Source organism: Hordeum vulgare, chromosome 5H (assembly GCF_904849725.1).
Source record: "Hordeum vulgare subsp. vulgare chromosome 5H, MorexV3_pseudomolecules_assembly, whole genome shotgun sequence".
NCBI classification, from domain to species: domain Eukaryota; kingdom Viridiplantae; phylum Streptophyta; class Magnoliopsida; order Poales; family Poaceae; genus Hordeum; species Hordeum vulgare.
The window spans coordinates 526,891,060-526,913,615 of NC_058522.1; the positions used below are offsets into that span (position 1 = coordinate 526,891,060).

Below are 22,556 nucleotides of genomic sequence, written 5' to 3' on the forward strand. Positions count from 1 at the left end.
AAAGTTTTTGTGGGATGTGATGTGCGTTTTGCTGCCCTCCTTAGTCTTTTCTTGATTCCGCGGTATTGTTGGATTGAAGCGGCTTGGACCGACATTACTCGTACGCTTACGAGAGACTGGTTTCATCGTTACGAGTAACCCCCTTTGCTCAAAGATGACTGGCAAGTGTCGGTTTCTCCAACTTTAGTTGAATCGGATTTGACCGAGGAGGTCCTTGGATGAGGTTAAATAGCAACTCATATATCTCCGTTGTGGTGTTTGCGTAAGTAAGATGCGATCCTACTAGATACCCTTGGTCACCACGTAAAACATGCAACAACAAAATTAGAGGACGTCTAACTTCTTTTTGCAGGGTATGATTGTGATGTGATATGGCCAACGATGTGATGTGATATATTGGATGTATGAGATGATCATGTTGTAATAGAAATATCGACTTGCACGTCGATGGTACGACAACCGGCAGGAGCCATAGGGTTGTCTTTATACTAACGTTTGTGCTTGCAGATGCGTTTACTATTTTGCTAGGATGTAGCTTTAGTAGTAATAGCATAAGTAGCACGACAACCCCGATGGCAACACGTTGATGGATGATCATGGTGTGGCGCCGGTGACAAGAAGATCGTGCCGGTGCTTTGGTGATGGAGATCAAGAAGCACGTGATGATGGCCATATCATGTCACTTATGAATTGCATGTGATGTTAATCCTTTTATGCACCTTATTTTGCTTAGAACGACGGTAGCATTATGAGGTGATCTCTCACTAAAATTTCAAGACGAAATTGTGTTCTCCCCGACTATGCACCGTTGCTACAGTTCGTCGTTTCGAGACACCACGTGATGATCGGGTGTGATAGACTCAACGTTCACATACAACGGGTGCAAAACAGTTGCGCACGCGGAACACTCGGGTTAAGCTTGACAAGCCTAGCATGTGCAGACATGGCCTCGGAACACATGAGACCGAAAGGTCGATCATGAATCATATAGTTGATATGATTAGCATAGGGATGCTTACCACTGAAACTATACTCAACTCACGTGATGATCGGACTTGGGATAGTGTAAGTGGATCATGAACCACTCAAATGACTAGAGAGATGTACTTTTTGAGTGGGAGTTTAGCATATAATTTGATTAAGTTAAACTCTAATTATCTTGAACATAGTCTAAGTCCACTTTGAATATATTTGTGTTGTAGATCATGGCTCACGCGACAGTCATCCTGAATTTTAATACGTTCCTAGAGAAAGCTAAGTTGAAAGATGATGGAAGCAACTTTGTAGACTGGGCTCGTAATCTTAAGCTAATCTTACAAGCTGGGAAGAATGATTATGTCCTTAATGCTGCGCTAGGAGATGAACCACCCGCTACGGCTGATCAGGATGTTAAGAACGCTTGGCTAGCACGTAAGGAGGACTACTCAATAGTTCAATGTGCAGTCTTGTATGGCTTAGAACCGGGACTTCAACGTCGCTTTGAGCGTCATGGAGCATTTGAGATGTTCCAGGAGTTGGAGTTTATCTTTCAGAAGAACGCCCGGATCGAGAGGTATGAGACCTCCGATAAATTCTATGCTTGCAAGATGGAGGAAAACTCGTCTGTCAGTGAACATGTGCTCAAAATGTCTGGGTACTCAAACCGTCTAGCTGAGCTGGGGATTGAACTCCCGCAAGAAGCTATCACTGACAGAATCCTTCAATCACTGCCGCCAAGCTATAAAGGCTTTGTGTTGAACTACAACATGCAAGGGATGAACAAGTCTCCCGGCGAGTTGTTTGCGATGCTGAAAGTCGCAGAGTCTGAACTCCGTAAAGAGCATCAAGTGTTGATGGTGAGCAAGACCACTAGTTTCAAGAGAAACGGCAAAGGTAAGAAGGGCAATTCGAATAAGAGCGGCAAGCCTGTTGCCAATCCGCCGAAGAAACCCAAGGTTGGACCTAAGCCTGAAACAGAGTGCTTCTATTGCAAGGGTATGGGTCACTGGAAGCGCAATTGCCCCAAGTATCTGGCAGATAAGAAGGCGGGCAAAGAAAAATCAGGTATATTTGATATACATGTTATTGATGTGTACTTAACCGGCTCTCGTAGTAGTGCCTGAATATTCGATACCGGTTCTGTTGCTCACATTTGCAACTCGAAGCAGGAACTGCGGAATAGACGAAGGCTGGCGAAAGACGAAGTGACGATGCGCGTAGGAAATGGTTCCAAGGTTGATGCAATCGCCGTCGGCACAGTGTCACTTCAGCTACCATCGGGATTAGTGATGAACTTAAATCATTGTTATTTAGTGCCTGCGTTGAGCATGAACATTATATCTGGATCTTGTTTATTGCGAGACGGTTACTCTTTTAAGTCTGAGAATAATGGTTGTTCTATTTCTATGAGTAACATCTTTTATGGTCATGCACCGAATGTGAGAGGATTGTTCATATTGAATCTTGATAGCGATACGCATATACATAACATTGAGACCAAAAGAGTTAGAGTAAACAATGATAGCGCCATATTTTTGTGGCACTGCCGCTTGGGTCATATTGGTGTAAAGCGCATGAAGAAACTCCATGCTGATGGACTTTTGGAGTCACTTGACTTTGATTCACTTGACACGTGCGAACCATGCCTCATGGGCAAGATGACTAAGACTCCGTTCTCCGAAACAATGGAGCGTGCAAGTGACTTGTTGGAAATCATACATACCGATGTGTGTGGTCCAATGAGCGTAGAGGCACGCGGCGGATATCGTTATTTTCTCACCTTCACTGACGATTCAAGTAGATATGGTTATGTCTACTTCATGAAGCACAAGTCTGAAACATTTGAAAAGTTCAAGCAATTTCAGAGTGAAGTGGAAAATCATCGTAACAAGAAGATCAAGTTCCTACGGTCTGATCGTGGGGGTGAATATCTGAGTTTCGAGTTTGGTGCTCACTTAAGACAATGTGGAATTGTTTCGCAGTTAACACCGCCTGGAACACCACAACGTAATGGTGTGTCCGAACGTCGTAATCGTACTTTGTTAGAGATGGTGCGATCTATGATGTCTCTTACTGATTTGCCGTTATCATTTTGGGGTTATGCATTAGAAACAGCTGCATTTACTTTAAATAGGGCACCATCAAAATCCGTTGAGACGACACCATACGAACTGTGGTATGGCAAAAGGCCAAAGTTGTCGTTTCTTAAAGTTTGGGGATGTGATGCTTATGTCAAAAAGCTTCAGCCTGAAAAGCTGGAACCCAAAGCGGAAAAGTGCGTCTTCATAGGTTACCCAAAAGAGACAGTTGGGTACACCTTCTATCTCAAATCCGAGGGCAAAGTGTTTGTTGCTAGAAACGGAGCTTTTCTCGAGAAAGAGTTTCTCTCGAGAGAATTGAGTGGGAGGAAGATAGAACTTGACGAGGTTGTCGAACCTCTCATCCCTCTGGATGGTGGCGCAGGGCACGGGGAAACCTCTGTCGTTGCGATGCCAGTTGAGGAGGAGTTAATGATGATGATCATGAAACTCCAGTTCAAGTTTTTGTTGAACCACGCAGGTCGACGAGATCACGCGCTGCTCCAGAGTGGTACGGTAATCCCGTCTTATCAATCATGTTGTTAGACAACAATGAACCTGCAAATTATGAAGAAGCAATGGTGGGCCCAGATTCCAACAAATGGCTAGAAGCCATGAAGTTCGAGATAGGATCCATGTATGAGAACAAAGTGTGGACTTTGGAGATACTACCTGAGGTCCGCAAGGCTATTCAGAACAAATGGATCTTTAAGAAGAAGACGGACGCTGACGGCAATGTGACCGTTTATAAAGCTCGACTTGTGGCAAAGGGTTTTTTCACAAGTTCCAGGAGTTGACTACGATGAGACTTTCTCACCCGTAGCGATGCTTAAGACCGTCAGAATCATGTTAGCAATAGCTGCAGTTTTCGATTATGAAATCTGGCAGATGGATGTCAAAACGGCGTTCCTTAACGGTTTCCTTAAGGAAGAGTTGTATATGATGCAACCCAAAGGTTTTGTCGATCCTCAGAGTGCTAACAAGGTGTGCAAGCTCCAGCGATCCATTTATGGACTGGTGCAAGCATCTCGGAGTTGGAACAAACGTTTTGATGAGGTGATCAAAGCATTTGGGTTTATACAAGTGGTTGGAGAATCTTGTATTTACAAGAAAGTGAGTGGGAGCTCTGTGGCGTTTCTAATATTATATGTGGATGACATATTACTGATTGGAAACAACGTAGAGCTTTTGGAGAGCATAAAAGGTTACTTGAATAAAAGTTTCTCTATGAAGGACCTAGGAGAAGCTGCTTACATTCTAGGCATTAAGATCTATAGGGATAGATCAAAACGCCTGATAGGACTTTCACAAAGCACATACCTTGATAAAGTTTTGAAGAGGTTCAAAATGGAACAGTCCAAGAAAGGGTTCTTGCCAGTTTTACAAGGTACAAGATTGAGTATGACTCAGTGCCCAGCAACTGATGAAGATAGAGAGCATATGCGCTCCGTCCCCTATGCTTCAGCCATAGGTTCTATCATGTATGCAATGCTGTGCACTAGACCGGATGTTAACCTGGCCATAAGTATGGCAGGTAGGTTCCAGAGTAATCCAGGAGTGGATCACTGGACAGCGGTCAAGAATATCCTGAAGTACCTGAAAAGGACTAAGGAGATGTTTCTCGTGTATGGAGGTGACGAAGAGCTCGCCGTAAAAGGTTACGTCGATGCAAGCTTTGACACAGATCCGGACGACTCTAAGTCGCAAACCGGATACGTATTTATTCTTAATAGGGGTGCAGTAAGCTGGTGCAGTTCCAAGCAAAGCGTCGTAGCAGATTCTACATGTGAAGCGGAGTACATGGCTGCCTCGGAGGCGGCTAAGGAGGGTGTCTGGATGAAGCAGTTCATGACGGATCTTGGAGTAGTGCCAAGTGCACTGGATCCAATAACCTTGTTCTGTGACAACACGGGTGCCATTGCCTTAGCAAAGGAACCACGGTTTCACAAGAAGACCAGACACATCAAACGACGCTTCAACCTCATCCGCGACTACGTCGAGGAAGAGGACGTAAATATATGCAAAGTGCACACGGATCTGAATGTACCAGACCCGCTGACTAAACCTCTTCCACGGCCAAAACATGATCGACACCAGAACTGTATGGGTGTTAGATTTATTACAATGTAATTCACATGGTGATGTGAGGGCTGGATTATTGACTCTAGTGCAAGTGGGAGACTGTTGGAATTATGCCCTAGAGGCAATAATAAATATGGTTATTATTATAATTCCTGTATCAAGATAATAGTTTATTATCCATGCTATAATTGTATTGAATGAAGACTCATTTACATGTGTGGATACATAGACAAAACATCGTCCCTAGCATGCCTCTAGTTGGCTAGCCAGTTGATCGATGATAGTCAGTGTCTTCTGATTATGAACAAGGTGTTGTTGCTTGATAACTGGATCACGTCATTGGGAGAATCACGTGATGGACTAGACCCAAACTAATAGACGTAGCATCGTGTCATTTTGTTGCTACTGTTTTCTGCGTGTCAGGTATTTATTCCTATGACCATGAGATCATATAACTCACTGACACCGGAGGAATGCTTTGTGTGTATCAAACGTCGCAACGTAACTGGGTGACTATAAAGATGCTCTACAGGTATCTCCGAAGGTGTTAGTTGAGTTATTATGGATCAAGACTGGGATTTGTCACTCCGTGTGACGGAGAGGTATCTCGGGGCCCACTCGGTAATGCAACATCACACACAAGCCTTGCAAGCAATGTAACTTAGTGTAAGTTGCGGGATCTTGTATTACGGAACGAGTAAAGAGACTTGCCGGTAAACGAGATTGAAATAGGTATGCGCATACTGACGATCGAATCTCGGGCAAGTAACATACCGAAGGACAAAGGGAATGACATACGGGATTATACGAATCCTTGGCACTGAGGTTCAAACGATAAGATCTTCGTAGAATATGTAGGATCCAATATGGGCATCCAGGTCCCCGCTATTGGATATTGACCGAGGAGTCTCTCGGGTCATGTCTGCATAGTTCTCGAACCCGCAAGGTCTGCACACTTATGGTTCGACGTTGTTTTATGCGTATTTGAGTTATATGGTTGGTTACCGAATGTTGTTCGGAGTCCCGGATGAGATCATGGACGTCACGAGGGTTTCCGGAATGGTCCGGAAACGAAGATTGATATATAGGATGACCTCATTTGATTACCGGAAAGTTTTCGGAGTTACCGGGAATGACGAATGGGTTCCGGGAGTTCACCGGGGGGGGCAACCCACCCCGGGGAAGCCCATAGGCCTTGGGGGGGACACACCAGCCCTTAGTGGGCTGGTGGGACAGCCCACAAGTGGTCTATGCCCCAAGAGAAGAAAAATCAAGAGGAAAAAAAAAAGGAGGAGGTGGGAAGGGAGGAGGACTCCCTCCCACCAAACCTAGTCCAACTCGGTTTGGGGGGGGGAGAGTCCTCCCCCTTGGCTCGGCCGACCCCCTTGGGGCTCCTTGAGCCCCAAGGCAAGGCCCCCTCCCTCCCACCTATATATACGGAGGTTTTAGGGCTGATTTGAGACGACTTTTCCACGGCAGCCCGACCACATACCTCCACGGTTTTTCCTCTAGATCGCGTTTCTGCGGAGCTCGGGCGGAGCCCTGCTGAGACAAGGTCATCACCAACCTCCGGAGCGCCGTCACGCTGCCGGAGAACTCTTCTACCTCTCCGTCTCTCTTGCTGGATCAAGAAGGCCGAGATCTTCGTCGAGCTGTACGTGTGCTGAACGCGGAGGTGCCGTCCGTTCGGTACTAGATCGTGGGACTGATCACGGGATTGTTCGCGGGGCGGATCGAGGGACGTGAGGACGTTCCACTACATCAACCGCATTCTCTAACGCTTCTGCTGTACGGTCTACAAGGGTATGTAGATCACTCATCCCCTCTCGTAGATGGACATCACCATGATAGGTCTTTGTGCGCGTAGGAAATTTTTTGTTTCCCATGCGACGTTCCCCAACAGATAAGTAGGCTGGCAAAGTCAAAAGTAGTATATTTGATATACATGATGTTGATGTGTGCTTTACTAGTACTCCTAGTAGCGCGAGGGTATTGGATACCGGTTCAGTTGCTAAGTGATTGGTAACACGAAATGAAAGCTACGGAATAAACGGAGACTAGCTAAAGGCGAGGTGACGATACGTGTTGGAAGTGTTTCCAAGGTTGATATGATCAAACGTCGCACGCTCCCTCTATCATCGGGATTGGTGGTGAAACCAAAATAATTGTTATTTGGTGTTTGCGTTGAGCATGAACATGATTGGATCGTGTTTGTTGCAATACAATTATTCATTTAAAAGAATAATAGTTATTCTATTTTCTTGAATAATTACCCTCAATGGTTTATTGAATCTCGATCGTAGTGTTACACATGTTCATAATATTAGTGCCAAAAGATACGAGGTAATGATGACAGTACCACTTACTTGTGGCACTGCCGCTTGAGTCATGTTGGTATAAATTGCATGAAGAGGCTCCATGCTGATGGATCTTTATACTCACTTGATTTTGAATCACTAGTGACATGCAAATCATACCACATGAGCAAGGCCTTGTTTTCATTGAGATGAAACAAGATAGTAACTTGTTGGAAGTGATACATTTTGATGTATGCAGTCCAATGGGTGCTGAGGCACGCAGTGGATATCATTATGTTCTTACTTCAATGACGATTTGAGCAGATACAAGAGTATTTACTTAATGAATCACAAGTCTGAAATATTGAAAAGTTCAATTCTGTTTCGGAGTGAAGTTCGCCGTAACAAGAGGATAAGTTGTCTACGATATTATCATAGAAATGAATATCTGAGTTACGAGTTTTGGTACGCAGTTAAGACAATGTGGAAATTGTTTCGCAGTTCATGCCACCTGGAACATCATAGTGTGATGATGTGTCTGAACGTCATAGCCACGCACTATTTGGTATGGTGCATGCTATGATGTCTCTTATCGAATTACCGCTATCGTTTATGGGTTATGCATTAGAGACAACCGCATTCACTTTAAATAGGGCACCGCGTATTTCCGTCGAGATGACACAGTATAGACTAAGGTTTAGAGAAATCTAAACTGTCGTTTATTGAAAGTTTGGGGCTTCGACACTTATGTGAAAAAGTTTCAGTCTGATAAGCTCGAACCCAAAGCAGATAAATGCATCTTCATAGGATATCCAAAACAGTTGGGTACATCTCCTATCTCAGATCCAAAAGCAAAGTGTTTGTTTCTAGAAACGGATCCTTTCTCGAGGAAAGGTTTCTCTCGAAAGAATTGAGTGGGATGGTGGTAGAACTTGATGAGGTTATTGAACCATCACTTCAACCAGTGTGTAGCAGGGCGCAGGAAGTTGTTCCTGTGGTGCCTACACCAATTGAAGTGAAAGCTGATGATGGTGATCATCGAGCATCGGATCAAGTTACTACAAGCCTCGTAGGTTGACAAGGTCGCGTACTACTGCAGAGTGGTACGGTAACCCTGTCTTGGAGGTCATGTTGTTGAGCAACAGTGAACCTACGAGTTATGGAGAAAGCAATGGTGGGCCCGGATTCCGACAAATGGCTGGAAGCCATGAAATCCGAGAGAGGATCCATGTATGAAAACAAAGTGTAGACTTTGGAAGAACTACTTGATGGTCATAGGACTGTTGAGTAAGGATGGATCTTTAAAAGGAAGACAGACGATGGTGGTGATAAGTCACTATTAAGAAAAGCTCGACTTGTCACAAAGATGTTTCCGACAAGGTCAAACAGTTGACTATGATGAGACTTTCTCACTCGTAGCGATGCTAAAAGTCTGTTAGAATTATGTTAGTAGTTGCTGCATTATTTATGAAATATTGCACATAGGATGTCAAAACATTGTTTCCTCGACGGTTTCCTTGAGCAAACATTGTATGTGATACAACCAGGAGGTTTTGTCGATCCTAAAGATACTAGCAAGTATGCAAGCTCCAGCGATCCTTCAATGGACTGGTGAAAGCATCTCGGAGTTGGAATATACACTTTGATGAGATGATCAAAGATTTTGGGTTTGTACAAGGTTTATGAGAAACTTGTATTTCCAAAGAAGTGAGTGGGAGCACTATAGAATTTCTGATAAGTATATGTGGTTGACATATTGTGGATCAGAAGTAATTAGAATTTCTGTAAAGCATACAAGGTTGTTTGAAAGGAGTTTTTCAAGGAATACCTGGATTGCGCTACTTGAACGTTGAGCATCAAAGATCTATGGAGATAGATCGAAAGCGCTTAATAGAAGTTTCAACAAGATGCATGCCTTGACAAGTTTTTGAAGGAGTTCAATATAGATCAGCAAAGAAGGAGTTCTTGGTTGCGTTGTAAGGTGTGAATTTGAGTAAGACTCAAAACCCGACCCCGGCAGAATAAAGAGAATAGACGAAGGTCGTCTTCTATGCCTTGGCCGTAGAATCTGAAGTATGCCATGCTGGGTACCGCACCTGATGTGTGCCTTGACTCAAAGTCAGTTGAGAGGTACACAGAGTGATCCATGATTGAATCACTAGCAGCGGTCAAAATTTATCCTTAGTAACTGATGGACTAAGGAATTTTTCTCGATGATGGAGGTGGTTAAAGAGTTCGTCGTAAAGGGTTACGTCGATGCAAGCTTTGACACTAATCCGAATAACTATGAGTAGTGAAACGGATTCGTATAGTAGAGTAGATGTTTGGAGTATTTCCGAATAGCACATAGTAGCAGCATCTATAAGATGACATAAAGATTTGTAAAGAACACACGGATATGAAAGTTTCAGAACCGTTGACTAAAACCTCTCTCACGAGCAAGACGTGATCAGACCCCATAACTATATGGGTGTTGGATTCGTTGGAATCACATGGTGATGTGAACTAGATTATTGACTCTAGTGCAAGTGGGAGACTGTTGGAAATATGCCCTAGAGGCAATAATAAATTAGTTATTATTATATTTCTTTGTTCATGATAATCGTTTATTATCCATGCTATAATTGTATTGATTGGAAACACAGTGCATGTGTGGATACATAGACAAAACATTGTCCCTAGTAAGCCTCTAGTTGACTAGCTCGTTGATCAAAGATGGTCAAGGTTTCCTGACCATAGGCAAGTGTTGTCACTTGATAACGGGATCACATCATTAGGAGAATCATGTGATGGACTAGACCCAAACTAATAGACGTAGCATGTTGATCGTGTCATTTTGTTGCTACTGTTTTCTGCGTGTGAAGTATTTGTTCCTATGACCATGAGATCATATAACTCACTAACACCGGAGGAATGCTTTGTGTGTATCAAACGTCGCAACGTAACTGGGTGACTACAAAGATGCTCTACAGGTATCTCCGAAGGTGTTCGTTGAGTTAGTATGGATCAAGACTAGGATTTGTCACTCCGTATGACGGAGAGGTATCTCGGGGCCCACACGGTAATACAACATCACACACAAGCCTTGCAAGCAATGTGACTTAGTGTAAGTTGCGGGACCTTGTATTACGGAACGAGTAAAGAGACTTGCCGGTAAACGAGATTGAAATAGGTATGCGGATACTGACGATCGAATCTTAGGCCAGTAACATACCGAAGGACAAAGGGAATGACATACGGGATTATATGAATCCTTGGCACTGAGGTTCAAACGATAAGATCTTCGTAGAATATGTAGGATCCAATATGGGCATCCAGGTACCGCTATTGGATATTGACCGAGGAGTCTCTCAGGTCATGTCTACATAGTTCTCGAACCCGCAGGGTCTGCACACTTAAGGTTCGACGTTGTTTTATGCGTATTTGAGTTATATGGTTGGTTACCGAATGTTGTTCGGAGTCCCAGATGAGATCACGGACGTCACTAGGGTTTCCGGAATGGTCCGGAAACGAAGATTGATATATAGGATGCCCTCATTTGGTTACTGGAAGGTTTTCGTGCATTACTGGAAAAGTTTCGGGCTCATCGGTAGTGTACTGGGAGTGCCGGGAGGGGTGCCGGGGACCATCAGGAGGGGTGTCACGCCCAAGGGGTCTCATGGGCTATGGGAAGAGATAAACCAGCCCCTAGTGGGCTGGAATAAGTTCTCACTAAGGCCCATAAGGTTTGAGAAGGAAAAAACACAAGGTGGAAAGAGTTTCCAAGTGGGAAGGTGGAATCCTACTCCAAGTAGGATTGGAGTAGGACTCCTCCACCTCCAAATTCGGCCAAACCTTTAGGTTTTGAGGCTGCCTCCTCCCCTCCCTCCCTCCTATATATAGTGGGGGTTTAGGGCTGATTTGAGACAACTTTTGTCACGGCAGCCCGACCACACACCTCCACGGTTTTACCTCTAGATCGCGTTTCTGCGGAGCTCGGGCGGAGCCCTGCTGAGATTAGATCACCACCAACCTCCGGAGCGCCGTCACGCTGCCGGAGAACTCATCTACCTCTCCGTCTCTCTTGCTGGATCAAGAAGGCCGAGATCATCGTCGAGCTGTACATGTGCTGAACACGGAGGTGCCGTCCGTTCGGCACTAGATCGGAGCGGATGGTGGGACGTATCGCGGGACGGTTCGTGGGACGGTTCGCGGGGCGGATCGAGGGACGTGAGGACGTTCCACTACATCAACCACGTTTCTTAACGCTTCTGCTGTGCGATCTACAAGGGTACGTAGATCAGAAATCCCCTCTCGTAGATGGACATCACCATGATAGGTCTTCGTGCGCGTAGGAAATTTTTTGTTTCCCATGCGACGTTCCCCAACAACAAGATCATCTAAACTAAGGGGTAACACAAAAGTCACTATGCGCACAAACAAGGAGCCAAAGATGATGTGGAGAGAGCATCTAGAGTGATCCAAGTCCATCTGTAGTTGTTCGCGGATCTGATAAAGTGTGAGACACATAGACATTATGGGAGGTGATGATAATTTGTATGATCATGAGCGATGTGATGGTGAAGGATGATGGTGATGGAGTTTGCCAAGGCCTTGAATTTCAAGAGATGCATGAATGCAAACCTTTTATTATGGAGCAGAATCCGGTGATCGTTTGACAATTTTATCCAAGTGCATCAACAGATTCGAAAATCGAGGAACTCATGTGCAGTTTCAGAAAAATATGAATGAGCACCTATGGACATTTCATATGGACAACTAAAACATGTATCCTGATAAGTTATATTCAAATTTTAACAATTTAATTTTAAAATGTTACGTCTAGATTGTAATATTCATATTTGAATTGTTATTGCATTGAAATATTCATCTTTCAATTATCGAAGATTTGTGATTTTTTTAAGACTCCCTGCATAGGAAATAAATAAATCGACGAACATTAGATAACTAAGGTTGTATGGTCGGTGTCTCGCCCGCTGTCCGCTGACACATTTAGAGCCATGTATTTGGTGTTCCGCATTGGAGTTGTCTTTATCTTAACTTTGCCACATATAAATAATTGTTAAGGTTGAGGGAGAAAATCAGATGAAAACGCTTGCCTTTTCTTAATTATTAAGAGATGATATATTACCACGGTAGAGATAGAACTAAGATATAATCCATTGCATATATATTTATATTGTCATCTCTAAATTACATGTCATAGTAAAATTAAGATTGCTTATCATCCACTATATACGACTTCAGGTCATTTTTATTACTCAAAAGGGGCATGCTTTTAAGAAAATATATTAGGGTGTGTCCAACTCAACAATCATATTTGGTGGCATTACTAAGATAGCATTATTACACACACTCTTTATATGCATGCTTTTTTAGTACTATGCATAAACTCAATTCCTTAGAAGGAAAAAAATGACTGTACACATGATTTCGAGTCAAAGTAACTATGTCTTGTTTCAGTTAGCGGTTTTGATTTAAAATAAATCAATATCGAGTAAGACGTCTAAGTTTGATTACAAACATGTCCAAGATGCTACGTTTTCAGGAATTCGTGGGACTAGTAACCTAGCCACAAACATAGATCCCTAAAACATCCAGCAAAGGCTCATTTACACTATTAGTCATTTTCATGTTTTTCAATGGTCATGAAACTAGGTGGGTGCGCCCGCACATGGGGATGGGGGTGAGGGGGAGATCCTTTTAATTTTCATCGATATTCTATTAGTTTCGCTCTGTATTAATAAAGGTTAGAGACAACCTTTGTTTTGAAGGAAGACAACTTAGGCTGTTGCAAAAAACTGGCTACCAACATGACCGGACAACCATTCGAAACTACCTTTGTTGTTGGCCAAAATTTGGAGGTGCCAAATGTTAGCTTGTATGGTTAAATTAAAGCTCATCGGCTAACCATTGACTTGTTTTATTCTCAAAGAATGGGAAGAGAGGGGAGACTCCCCCTGTCTTATGCTTAATTTTTTATAAGAGATGAGAAGAGTCGAATACGGATCAACGACATCGACCTTTGTGCCATCCACCACTCCATCGAGAAGAGCTTCTCAGATTTGTTTTGTTCTCACTTTGCTTGCAGGTGAGCATTCATCGTGATGGACAACAAAGCGAGATAGGCAATGGATAAAAGGATGAGGCCCATCATCCCTCCATGTCTTGCCAAATGGGGGATCATCGTTGGCAAACCGGATAGGCACATTTGTCCTTTTCACTTTCCTTACGGGTGAGCACTCGTTGCGACCGATAGCAACATGAGGTAGTACGAAAGCCATCTGCCAAAAAGAAAGAATTGAAAGAAATAAAAGCCAGGGCCATCGGGCAGCGATACGAAGGAGACTAGCACAGGGAGCGCACGCAAGCCGCACATGCCCGACGGAACGGAAGGTTCTGTCGACATTCCGTTGCGCTCGCCCGCCCACAGGGAGAGCGAGAGCGAGAGAGATTGACGGATCATGACGACCGAACCTGATTGAGCTGTTCCGTGGGCCTGAGCAACCACCACCACCGCCGCCATACGGCGACGCTTGACCGAATCAAATCAAAACCAGTGGCCCCGTTCGATGCAAAAAAAACAACAACAAGTGACCCCGCGCGCCCCCGTCCGGCCCACCGTAGCCTAGTATAGTAGACTAAACATGGGATGGGGGGTGGAGGTCCTTTTAATTTTCATCGAGGAAATTCTCTGAAACCTAGGTGATTATTGATTGGTTGTGAGATGGATTGAAAAATAACATTTACACTACGCATGCATATAGAAGTAGTACAACCGAATACTTCCTCCGTTCGAAAATACTTGTCACATGATTGGATGCATCTAGATGTATTTTAGTTTTAGATACATTTATTTTTATGATTTATGCGACAAGTAATTCCGGACGGAGGGAGTACTCCCTCCGGTCCTTTTTTCTTTGCGTTTAAGCTTCAGCCCGGATACCAAGAAGAGGAAACCTGAGCAAAATTTGAACTACTTTGCCCCTGAGTTGCTACGCTGAGCAGTTACTCCATGCATGTGAATCATCAGCATGCACCCATATATTCTCGCGCCCACGTAACTCCTCTCTCCACCTTTTTGCATGCGTCTCTCTCCTCTCCATCTCTAATGCATGCACCTCTCTCTCTCTCTCCGGTTCTGCATGCATCTCTCTCTCCTCTCCATCTTTCTGCATGCGCTTCTCTCTCTCTTTGAAAAAAAATTCGCCAAAATTTTCAACTCCGTCCAAAACTAAGCAGCCCGCCATGAATTAGCTCCAAATTTAGCTTACCGCCATGGTTAGACTCAAAAGTTTTGTCTATAAATGTTAGCCTCAGTCATGAACAGAACCGCACAAAATTCTCTCTCCACTCTCTTTGTTCCTCTCTCTCTCTTGCCACTTGAATGCAATGGCTACTTTCGATCTCAATTTGGCCATCGACTGGGAAGAGGTGGAGGACCAATATGATGGCCACGCCGAGGACATGAACCATGTCTACGTATTCGAGGAGAGCGACGGCGGTACGAACTGATTGTTCTTGTTTCATTTTACTCTATTTATTCTGCTCTATTTGATTTCCTTTGAACGTCCAAACCAAATACAGAAAATGAAGCCGTCGAGCAAAACCAGCCAGCCAGCGGAAGCAATGGCAACGACAACACCAGCCAGCCTGCGGATGTGGAGGTGCAAGGCGGAAGTAGCGGCGCTGGTATGAGCGGAAACCATGGCCACAACCATGGCCGCTCTCGTCTAGGCTTGACCGGCCGTCGGCTCGGCAACGTTGACCGCGGAAGAGGAAGCATGCAAGTCGCCGGCGGACGGTTAGGCCTAGCTGGACGCAGGCGCGCTCATGCCGGCACGATCCAGTGGCAGCCGGAGCACCCTATCGTGACTGGACGAGGACATGGCAGAGGTGCGGCCGGGCGTGGTCGCGGTCGAGGGCGTCAACTTCCTGACTTGAACGTCGCGGTCGAGCCTACAGGAACAGTCGTCTTTTAAAGAAATGTACAATGTCATTCATATAGATGAGAAATGGTTCTATCGCACCAAGAAGTCTCTCAAGCTATACCTAGCAGGTGATGAGGAAGAACCGGAACGGTTCACGCAGAACAAGAATTATATAGAGAGGGTTATGTTTCTGGCAGCTGTAGCACGCCCTCGCTTTGATGTGAATGATAATGTGACATTTGATGGTAAAATTGGAATATGGCCGTTCACTTTTCAGGAAGCGGCTAAAAGGGATAGTCCTAACCGTCTAGCCGGGACAATTGTGACAAAGGTCATTCCCAAGGTGACAAGGGATGTGAGTAGAGACTTCTTAGTGAACAAGGTTATCCCCGCGATCAAGGCGAAGTGGCCTCCTTCTGAACGTGGGCGTCCTATATTCATCCAGCAAGATAATGCTAGGACCCATGTGAATGTTGATGATCCGGTTTTCCTTGCCGCGGCCCAAGCGGATGGGTGGGACATTCGTTTGGTGTGTCAGCCACCGAACTCGCCGGATCTTAACATACTTGATCTTGGTTTCTTTGCTGCCTTACAGTCATTGTTCCAGAAACTTTTTCCTGGTTCCATCGATGACATAATTATGAAGGTGTGCCAAGCATTTGATCAGTACCCCGCCGAGAGATGCAACCGGATATTTCTCACTCTACAATCTTGCATGCGTGAGGTTCTCAAGGATAATGGAGGTCAACACTACAAGGTGCCGCACATGAGAAAGCAAGTCCTTCAACATCTTCATATCTTACCGGTGACGTTACCTTGTGATCGATCCATCGTGGACAAAGCGAGGGCATTCTTAGTTGAGTAGTGTTGTTTTGTCTTGTTGATGTAAGATTAGTGCTATGTTGTCTTGTTGATGTAAGATTAGTGCTATGTTGTCTTGTTGATGTAATGGGATCATGTAATCCATCTTTTGTTGCAATGAGAATGAACATTTGGTTCGAAAGAAAAATACTCCAATGATCGATAACAAAATTAACATCACATCCAATGATCGATAACAAAATTAACATCACATGATAAAAGTGACATCCACTACTTGAACCATCTATGCATCATCAGCACTACTCGATGATCAGTGTTGGATCATTTTAAAATTTCCTTCAGTTCATCCTTAGTCAGAATATCTCGATAGCAAATGCTCATCAGTTCTAGCCTGACCTCTTCTGCGCCGGGAGGAACAGAGAATTGCTCGATCGGCGGCAATGGGTCGCCATCGACCATCTCGCCGCACTTTTGTCCGTCGTAGATGCCACTATCATCCACGAGCGCATGTTGGCCGTCCTCGTCCTCCAGGTTGGCACCATCCACCTTCATGCCCCTCACGGTGAGCGCGTGCAGCAGTTCGGTGAGCTGCTGCACCTTGTCGGCCAGCTTGTTCACCTTGTCGACCAACGCATGCACGACGTGCTCAAGTGCGTGGACGCCACCGTCCTTCAGGTGCATGCTGCACTCCGCGAACGCGCCGCCTTCCACGACTGCGTCGCCGTCCGTGGGCGCACTGCCTTCCATGACTGCGTCGCCATCCGCGAGCGGCAGGAGGCCACTATCCGCAGACACGCTGCCTTCCATGACTGCGTCGCCGTCCGCGAGCGGGAGCACGACGCCGTCCGTGAGGGCGCTGCCCTCTGCGAGCGAGAGAACACCACTGCTCGCGAGCGCACCGCCTGTGGGGAGCACGCCTCCGTACGCGAGCTCGCTGTCGTCCACGTCGAGCAAGCTGTCTTCCGCGAGCAAACTTTCATGCATGGACTCACTATGCTCTACAGGTTGGCTGTCCTCCCACAACCATGATGGGTGGATTTCATCCATAGAAATGGAGGGGATGTAGAGGAGAAGGGAGAGTGAGATGTGGAGAATGGGAGGGTGAGATGAGACCCGTGGGAAGGAGAGGAAGAGGTAGGCAGCTGGTTTCCTTGGGAAGAGGCGGTGGCTGTGGCGCTGTACATGGAAAAGAGGCGTTGGCTGTGCATGGGAAAGAGACATGCAATAATTGGAAAGGAGGGGTAAAGTTGGAAACAACAGCCAAAAAAAGCTAGTACGCAGAGCATTGAGGGAAAAATCAACTTTTCTTAAACGCAAAGAAAAAAGGACCGGAGGGAGTAGTAATTAACTGTTAGAAGTAAATGCAATGTGTCCTAAACTTTGTCTATTATGAAAATGCACGTAAATTTAATCGTGCCTTCTAAACTGTGACGAATGAAGTAGTTTTGTTCTGTACTAATAAAAGTTAGAGACGACCTTTGCTTTTTTGAAGAAAGATAGTCCAGATTGGTGCAAAAAACCGGCACAACATAACCGCTGCCTTTGTTGGGGTCAAATTTTGAACTGCCAAATGTTAGCACGTACGGTCAAAGCAAAGCTGGCCAGCTAACCATTGGCTTTGTGTTTGTTCTCACTTTGCTTGCAGGTGAGCACTCACCGTGCAAACCAGATAGGCAAAGGATAAAAGGATGAGGCCCATCATCCCTCCCTGTCTTGCCAAATGGGGGATCATCCTTGGCAAACCGGACAGGCACGTTTTCCCTTTCCACTTTCCTTACGGGTGAGCACTCGCTGCGACCGATAGCAGTACGAAAGCCATCTGCCAGAAGGAGAGAATCGAAAGAATTAAAAGCCGGGGCCACCCGGCAGCGAGAGGAGGCCGAGCGAGCGCACACACGCAAGCCGCACATGCCCGACGGAACGGAAGGTTCTGTCACCATTCCGTTGCGCCCGCCCGCAGAGAGAGAGAGAGCGCGCGAGAGATTGACGGATCATGACGACCGAGCTGTCCCGTGGGCCTGGGCAACCACCACCACCGCCATACGGCGACGCTTGACCGAATCAAATCAAAACCAGTGGCCCTGTTCGATGCAAAAAAAAAAAAAACCAAGTGGCCCCGCGCGCGCCCGTCCGGCCCACCGTAGCCTAGTATAGTAGACTAAACAAACCGCTGGTACTGGAGAGACTGGACCAGCCCGAAGCCGCGTCATTATTGGGTCGCTAATCGCCTTTTAAGGAACGCTAATAATAATCAGTAGACTAATCGTCCAGGTCAGGGGAGGTTGGCGCCGCCGCGAAGCAAACTCAGCACGCCACGCCAGCATGTCGCACAAGTAAGACCCGCCTCCAGAATTGACCCTCCTGCCCCTCGCTCCTCCGCCCCAGCCCCCCGCGTGACGAGGGCGGAACGGGTATTTCTGACCCGTCTATCAACCGGCCTTTTTTCTCGGCGACCAACGCACGCACGCACGCGAGCGAGCGAGCGAACTGCTCGAGGGGAAAAGAAAAGTAGGCAGCCACACAGCAGCGGCGAGAGCCGAGCCGAGAGCACAGCACAGCCGCGGAGCGGAGGCAGACGCACGCACGCCACGCCATTACAAATCGCCTGCCTCCAGCCGAGCGGAGCACCAAACCCTACCCAACCTCCACCCGCCACCCTCCCGCGGCCGGATCCTCCTGCCAGCCCCGCCCCGCCCCGCCCCCCAACCCGCTCGCGCCTTCCTTTCATCTCGTTTTTCTCTCTCCCTCGCCGCCGCGCCATGGAGGTGAGCCAGCGATTGCTGCTGCTGTTTTGTGTTTTCCGTTTTCCGTGCGGCGGCGGCGTCGTCGTTGGTTTATGGAGCGCGTGGGTCGCTGACGGGCGGTGTTTTTTTTTTTTTTTTGCAGGAGGGGAGGAGGGGGACGAGGACGGTGCGGGTGCGGAACATCTCAGATCTGGCCGGGGAGCGGGAGGTGCGCGAGTTCTTCTCCTTCTCCGGCGAAATCGACCACGTCGACATCAGGCCGTGAGCGCCCGCTCCCTCCCTTCAACCCCCCTGTTCCGGTTCCCCTCGCAACCTGTGTCCCGTCCGTCTAACCGCATTGTGATTCTGGGCTCGCTCCTGCAGTGACGGGGTGGCGGCGGGGAGGACGGCCTACGTCACCTTCAAGGACTCCAAGGCCCTGGAGATCGCGCTGCTGCTCTCGGTATGTATGGCCCTGCGCAATCATCCGATAGGTTACTTTCGTCTATGCTGTTATGCAATATGGTTGTGGTGGTGTTTTCAGTTGGTATGATGAATGAGTGGTTTTCTGCGCTGTCAGTGTCATTGTGAACTGTAAATAGTGTAGTAGGTATACGCAGCTGTTTTGCCTTATGCATTGGACCTAATTTGTTTCCCATCGATATCAATATTGAAGTGTATTTGGCTGGAAAAGAGTTTTGGAAGACGCCTTTGTTTGCTATCTCCGGGATACATTGCACTTGGGGACAACTGAAGTGCTGACATGGATGTTGAAATTAGGAGGAATAGAAATCTTTCACTCTAATCGTTTTCCCCCTTTGTGGCATTCTGTTTGCACCATGAGCTTTTTTCATAGTATAGATGAACATGACCAAACAAAACTTAGGAAGGAATTGAAAATCACATTTGAATTTGATTGCTTTTAAATTATCTGGTAAGATATGTTGTATGTCCAGCGACTGGCAATATGATGTAATGACAGTTGACGTCGCTACTTGTTTGTGAAATCTGTAGAGGCCATTGACCATGTTTGAGTAAAGAAAAAGGAAATTAGTATTTTAATGATGGCTGCTTTGATTGGCACAGAAGGGTGCTGCATAATATACTACGAGTTTGCCGTTGCAATTCTTTGACTTTGTGATCTTTCTTGTCCTTTAAGTAACTAGCATGCCAGTTATTTCTTTATGTGCACATGCTTGCTCGAATCAAGTGGCCTTCCAGGTTGACAGGTCTACAGTGAATTTGTAGTTGTATATTAGCTCTGTGTCTATTTCACTGTTTTACACCTCACCGCGTTACCTAGATCTGCATAACTGCAAAACAAACTAATGTTGATAAGCTTCCCCATGCATGATAGCGTGAAACATTATAAACAATATGTTCTATTGGTTTTTCAGGGAGCAACAATTGTGGATCGAGTTGTGAACATAACCTCTGCTGAAGATTACATCTACATCCCTGTTAATGAACAGGTGCACTATTCAACTAATTAATTTTACATAAATGGCATTACTCTATTCGTCCTTTTGTTTCATAGAGAGGTCCATTTTGAAATCATGCAGCAACTTGTGGTGAATGAGGTGACAAGTACAGCCCCTACTGCAGATTTGGAACAACCCACTGAGGTGCCTTTGAATTCCAGTACATTTATGTTTTTTTTCTTTTCTCTTTGTAATATCATGCATCGATCACGGGCCACTGTGTGGAAACCTGCCCCAAATAAAAATGAGAACCTTGGGTTATCTGCTTATAGGTTACTGTAGTGGATCATCCTTGTTACTGATTACTGAAGTATGACCCTACCATGTAGGCCAACACAAGCCCCACTAGTGTTTATGCCAGCAAGGCTCATGATGTCATGACAACTGTGATCGCAAGGGGTTCAGCAATTCGACAAGATGCTGTGAACAAAGCTAAATCATTTGACGAGAAGCATCAGTTAAGGGCTAATGCGTCAGCTAGGATCAGTTCCTTTGATAGGCGTGTTGGCCTTTCAGAGAAGTTAAATACTGGGATATCGGTGGTAAATGAAAAGGTGAAAACTGTGGACCAAAGGTTACATGTTTCTGACAAAACAATGGCTGCTTTGCTGGCTGCAGAGCGCAAGCTAAACGATACAGGCTCTGCCATGAAAACCAACAGGTCTCTTCTTTTACATACTTTGCTATTGTTCACTTAATCAATTTGATGTGTGTTTTTATATCAGCTGATGATTTACCTATGACCTATGTCCTGTATGGCTGATCGTTCACCCTCATTTCCCCTACTTGTAGGTATGTGTCTGCTGGAACAAGCTGGCTGAATGGTGCCTTCAGCAAGGTCGCCAAGGCTAGTCATGTTGCTGGCTCAAGAACAAGAGAAAAGTTCCAGATAGCTGTGTCAAATATATCAGCCAAAGTAAGTCAATAGTAAATTTTACTGGGTAAATTTAGCACCAGAAAGATAAGCAGTGCTATTAAAGACATGTAGCAATGCTGAAGAGCTGCCTTCTGCACTTTTTCTTGTTGTCTAAACTGTGATGATGCAGAACTTTATTTGCATTATTATGGTTATTAATAGGCATGCCCAATAGCATACCATCGAAACATCATCCAACTGCTGCTTCCAGTGCACAGATGATTCTCAACTTTGGGAGCTAATTGATCATAGTTCTAGACTTAAAGCATTACACACAATTTGTTCCCATTAGGTGCTACTCTGTTCTCCTGAACACTACCAAGTCAGCATCATGTTCTTACCTGCAAATAGTAGACCCAGTCCTGATCCCTGATTAGAAAAGAATAACCATTGATAAACACTCAACCAAGAGACAACAACGAGCAAGAGATACAGTCAAGTACTGGAACATTTTGTCTGTTCAGTTATAGGATTTTATCTATTCACTCTTTTGCATCTATGTTATGAGGTATTGGCAGAATGTGATGCCTTTGCTGCTTTGTTGACTTTTGGCAACATAAGTGGCATTATATAGGATAGATTTTTGTGTGTACAACTCTAGGAACAAATGCGCTTTGAAAAGCCATTTTTAAGCCAATCCATATGCACTTTTCTCTCTCTAGGATATATTTTGTCAAACAGTGGTTTATTTGCAAGCTTATTTGTGTGACATCATTGTTTGCTGCTTCTCATCCTCCAATTCCTCTTTTTTTTTTTTAATCTTTTGCTGAAATAGGGGCCTGCTGTCGTTGCTTGAGCTTGCTGAATTGGTTCTCGGAGCTCCTCTTCCTGGGGAAAATCTGTTGGAAACCTTGAGCAAGCACCTTCCATTGGTTGTGTCATCAAGCTGTGGCTTGTAACTGTGTATTTCTCTATTGGTTTTCTTCTTCTTCTTTGAGGTGTTTTTTTTTTCAGGGAGTCTTGTCAGATTTGGTACATAGGGGATCTAAATTTTCTTTAGAATTTTAGAACCACTATTCTTTTTAGTGCCTGTGTTCAATTGATTATAGATGGTAGTGACATTTTGGACCATGTTCCTGGTTCGGTGTGGTATCATGATTGCCATTGATGTCCCATGTGTCATGCCTCTGCTTCTGCAGAAATTGTTACTCAGATTGAGTAATTTGGAACATATGAAACCGTAATGCTTCTTTGTGTACACATTGGTTTGAATCCAGAATTTATACTGGACTTTTGTCGAATCCCGGA

General features: G+C 45.3%; 1 protein-coding gene across 1 annotated transcript; it reads left to right on the forward strand.

The window, feature by feature from the left end:
- Positions 1-18,665: 18,665 nt before the first annotated feature.
- LOC123452232 (binding partner of ACD11 1) lies at positions 18,666-22,506 on the forward strand. The gene is made up of 8 exons (XM_045128846.1): positions 18,666-18,953; positions 19,075-19,193; positions 19,296-19,374; positions 20,309-20,383; positions 20,474-20,536; positions 20,722-21,053; positions 21,185-21,308; positions 22,084-22,506. The coding sequence occupies exons 1-8, from the start codon at positions 18,948-18,950 to the stop codon at positions 22,102-22,104; spliced, it is 819 nt and encodes a 272-aa protein (XP_044984781.1). The 5' UTR covers positions 18,666-18,947; the 3' UTR covers positions 22,105-22,506.
- Positions 22,507-22,556: the final 50 nt, after the last annotated feature.

Excerpts from the sequence above, each read along its gene's own strand:
- LOC123452232 (XM_045128846.1), top strand. Across the intron at positions 20,537-20,721 it reads ATTTGGAACAACCCACTGAG|GCCAACACAAGCCCCACTAG; the intron begins GTGCCTTTGAAT and ends CCTACCATGTAG. Across the intron at positions 21,054-21,184 it reads TCTGCCATGAAAACCAACAG|GTATGTGTCTGCTGGAACAA; the intron begins GTCTCTTCTTTT and ends CCCTACTTGTAG.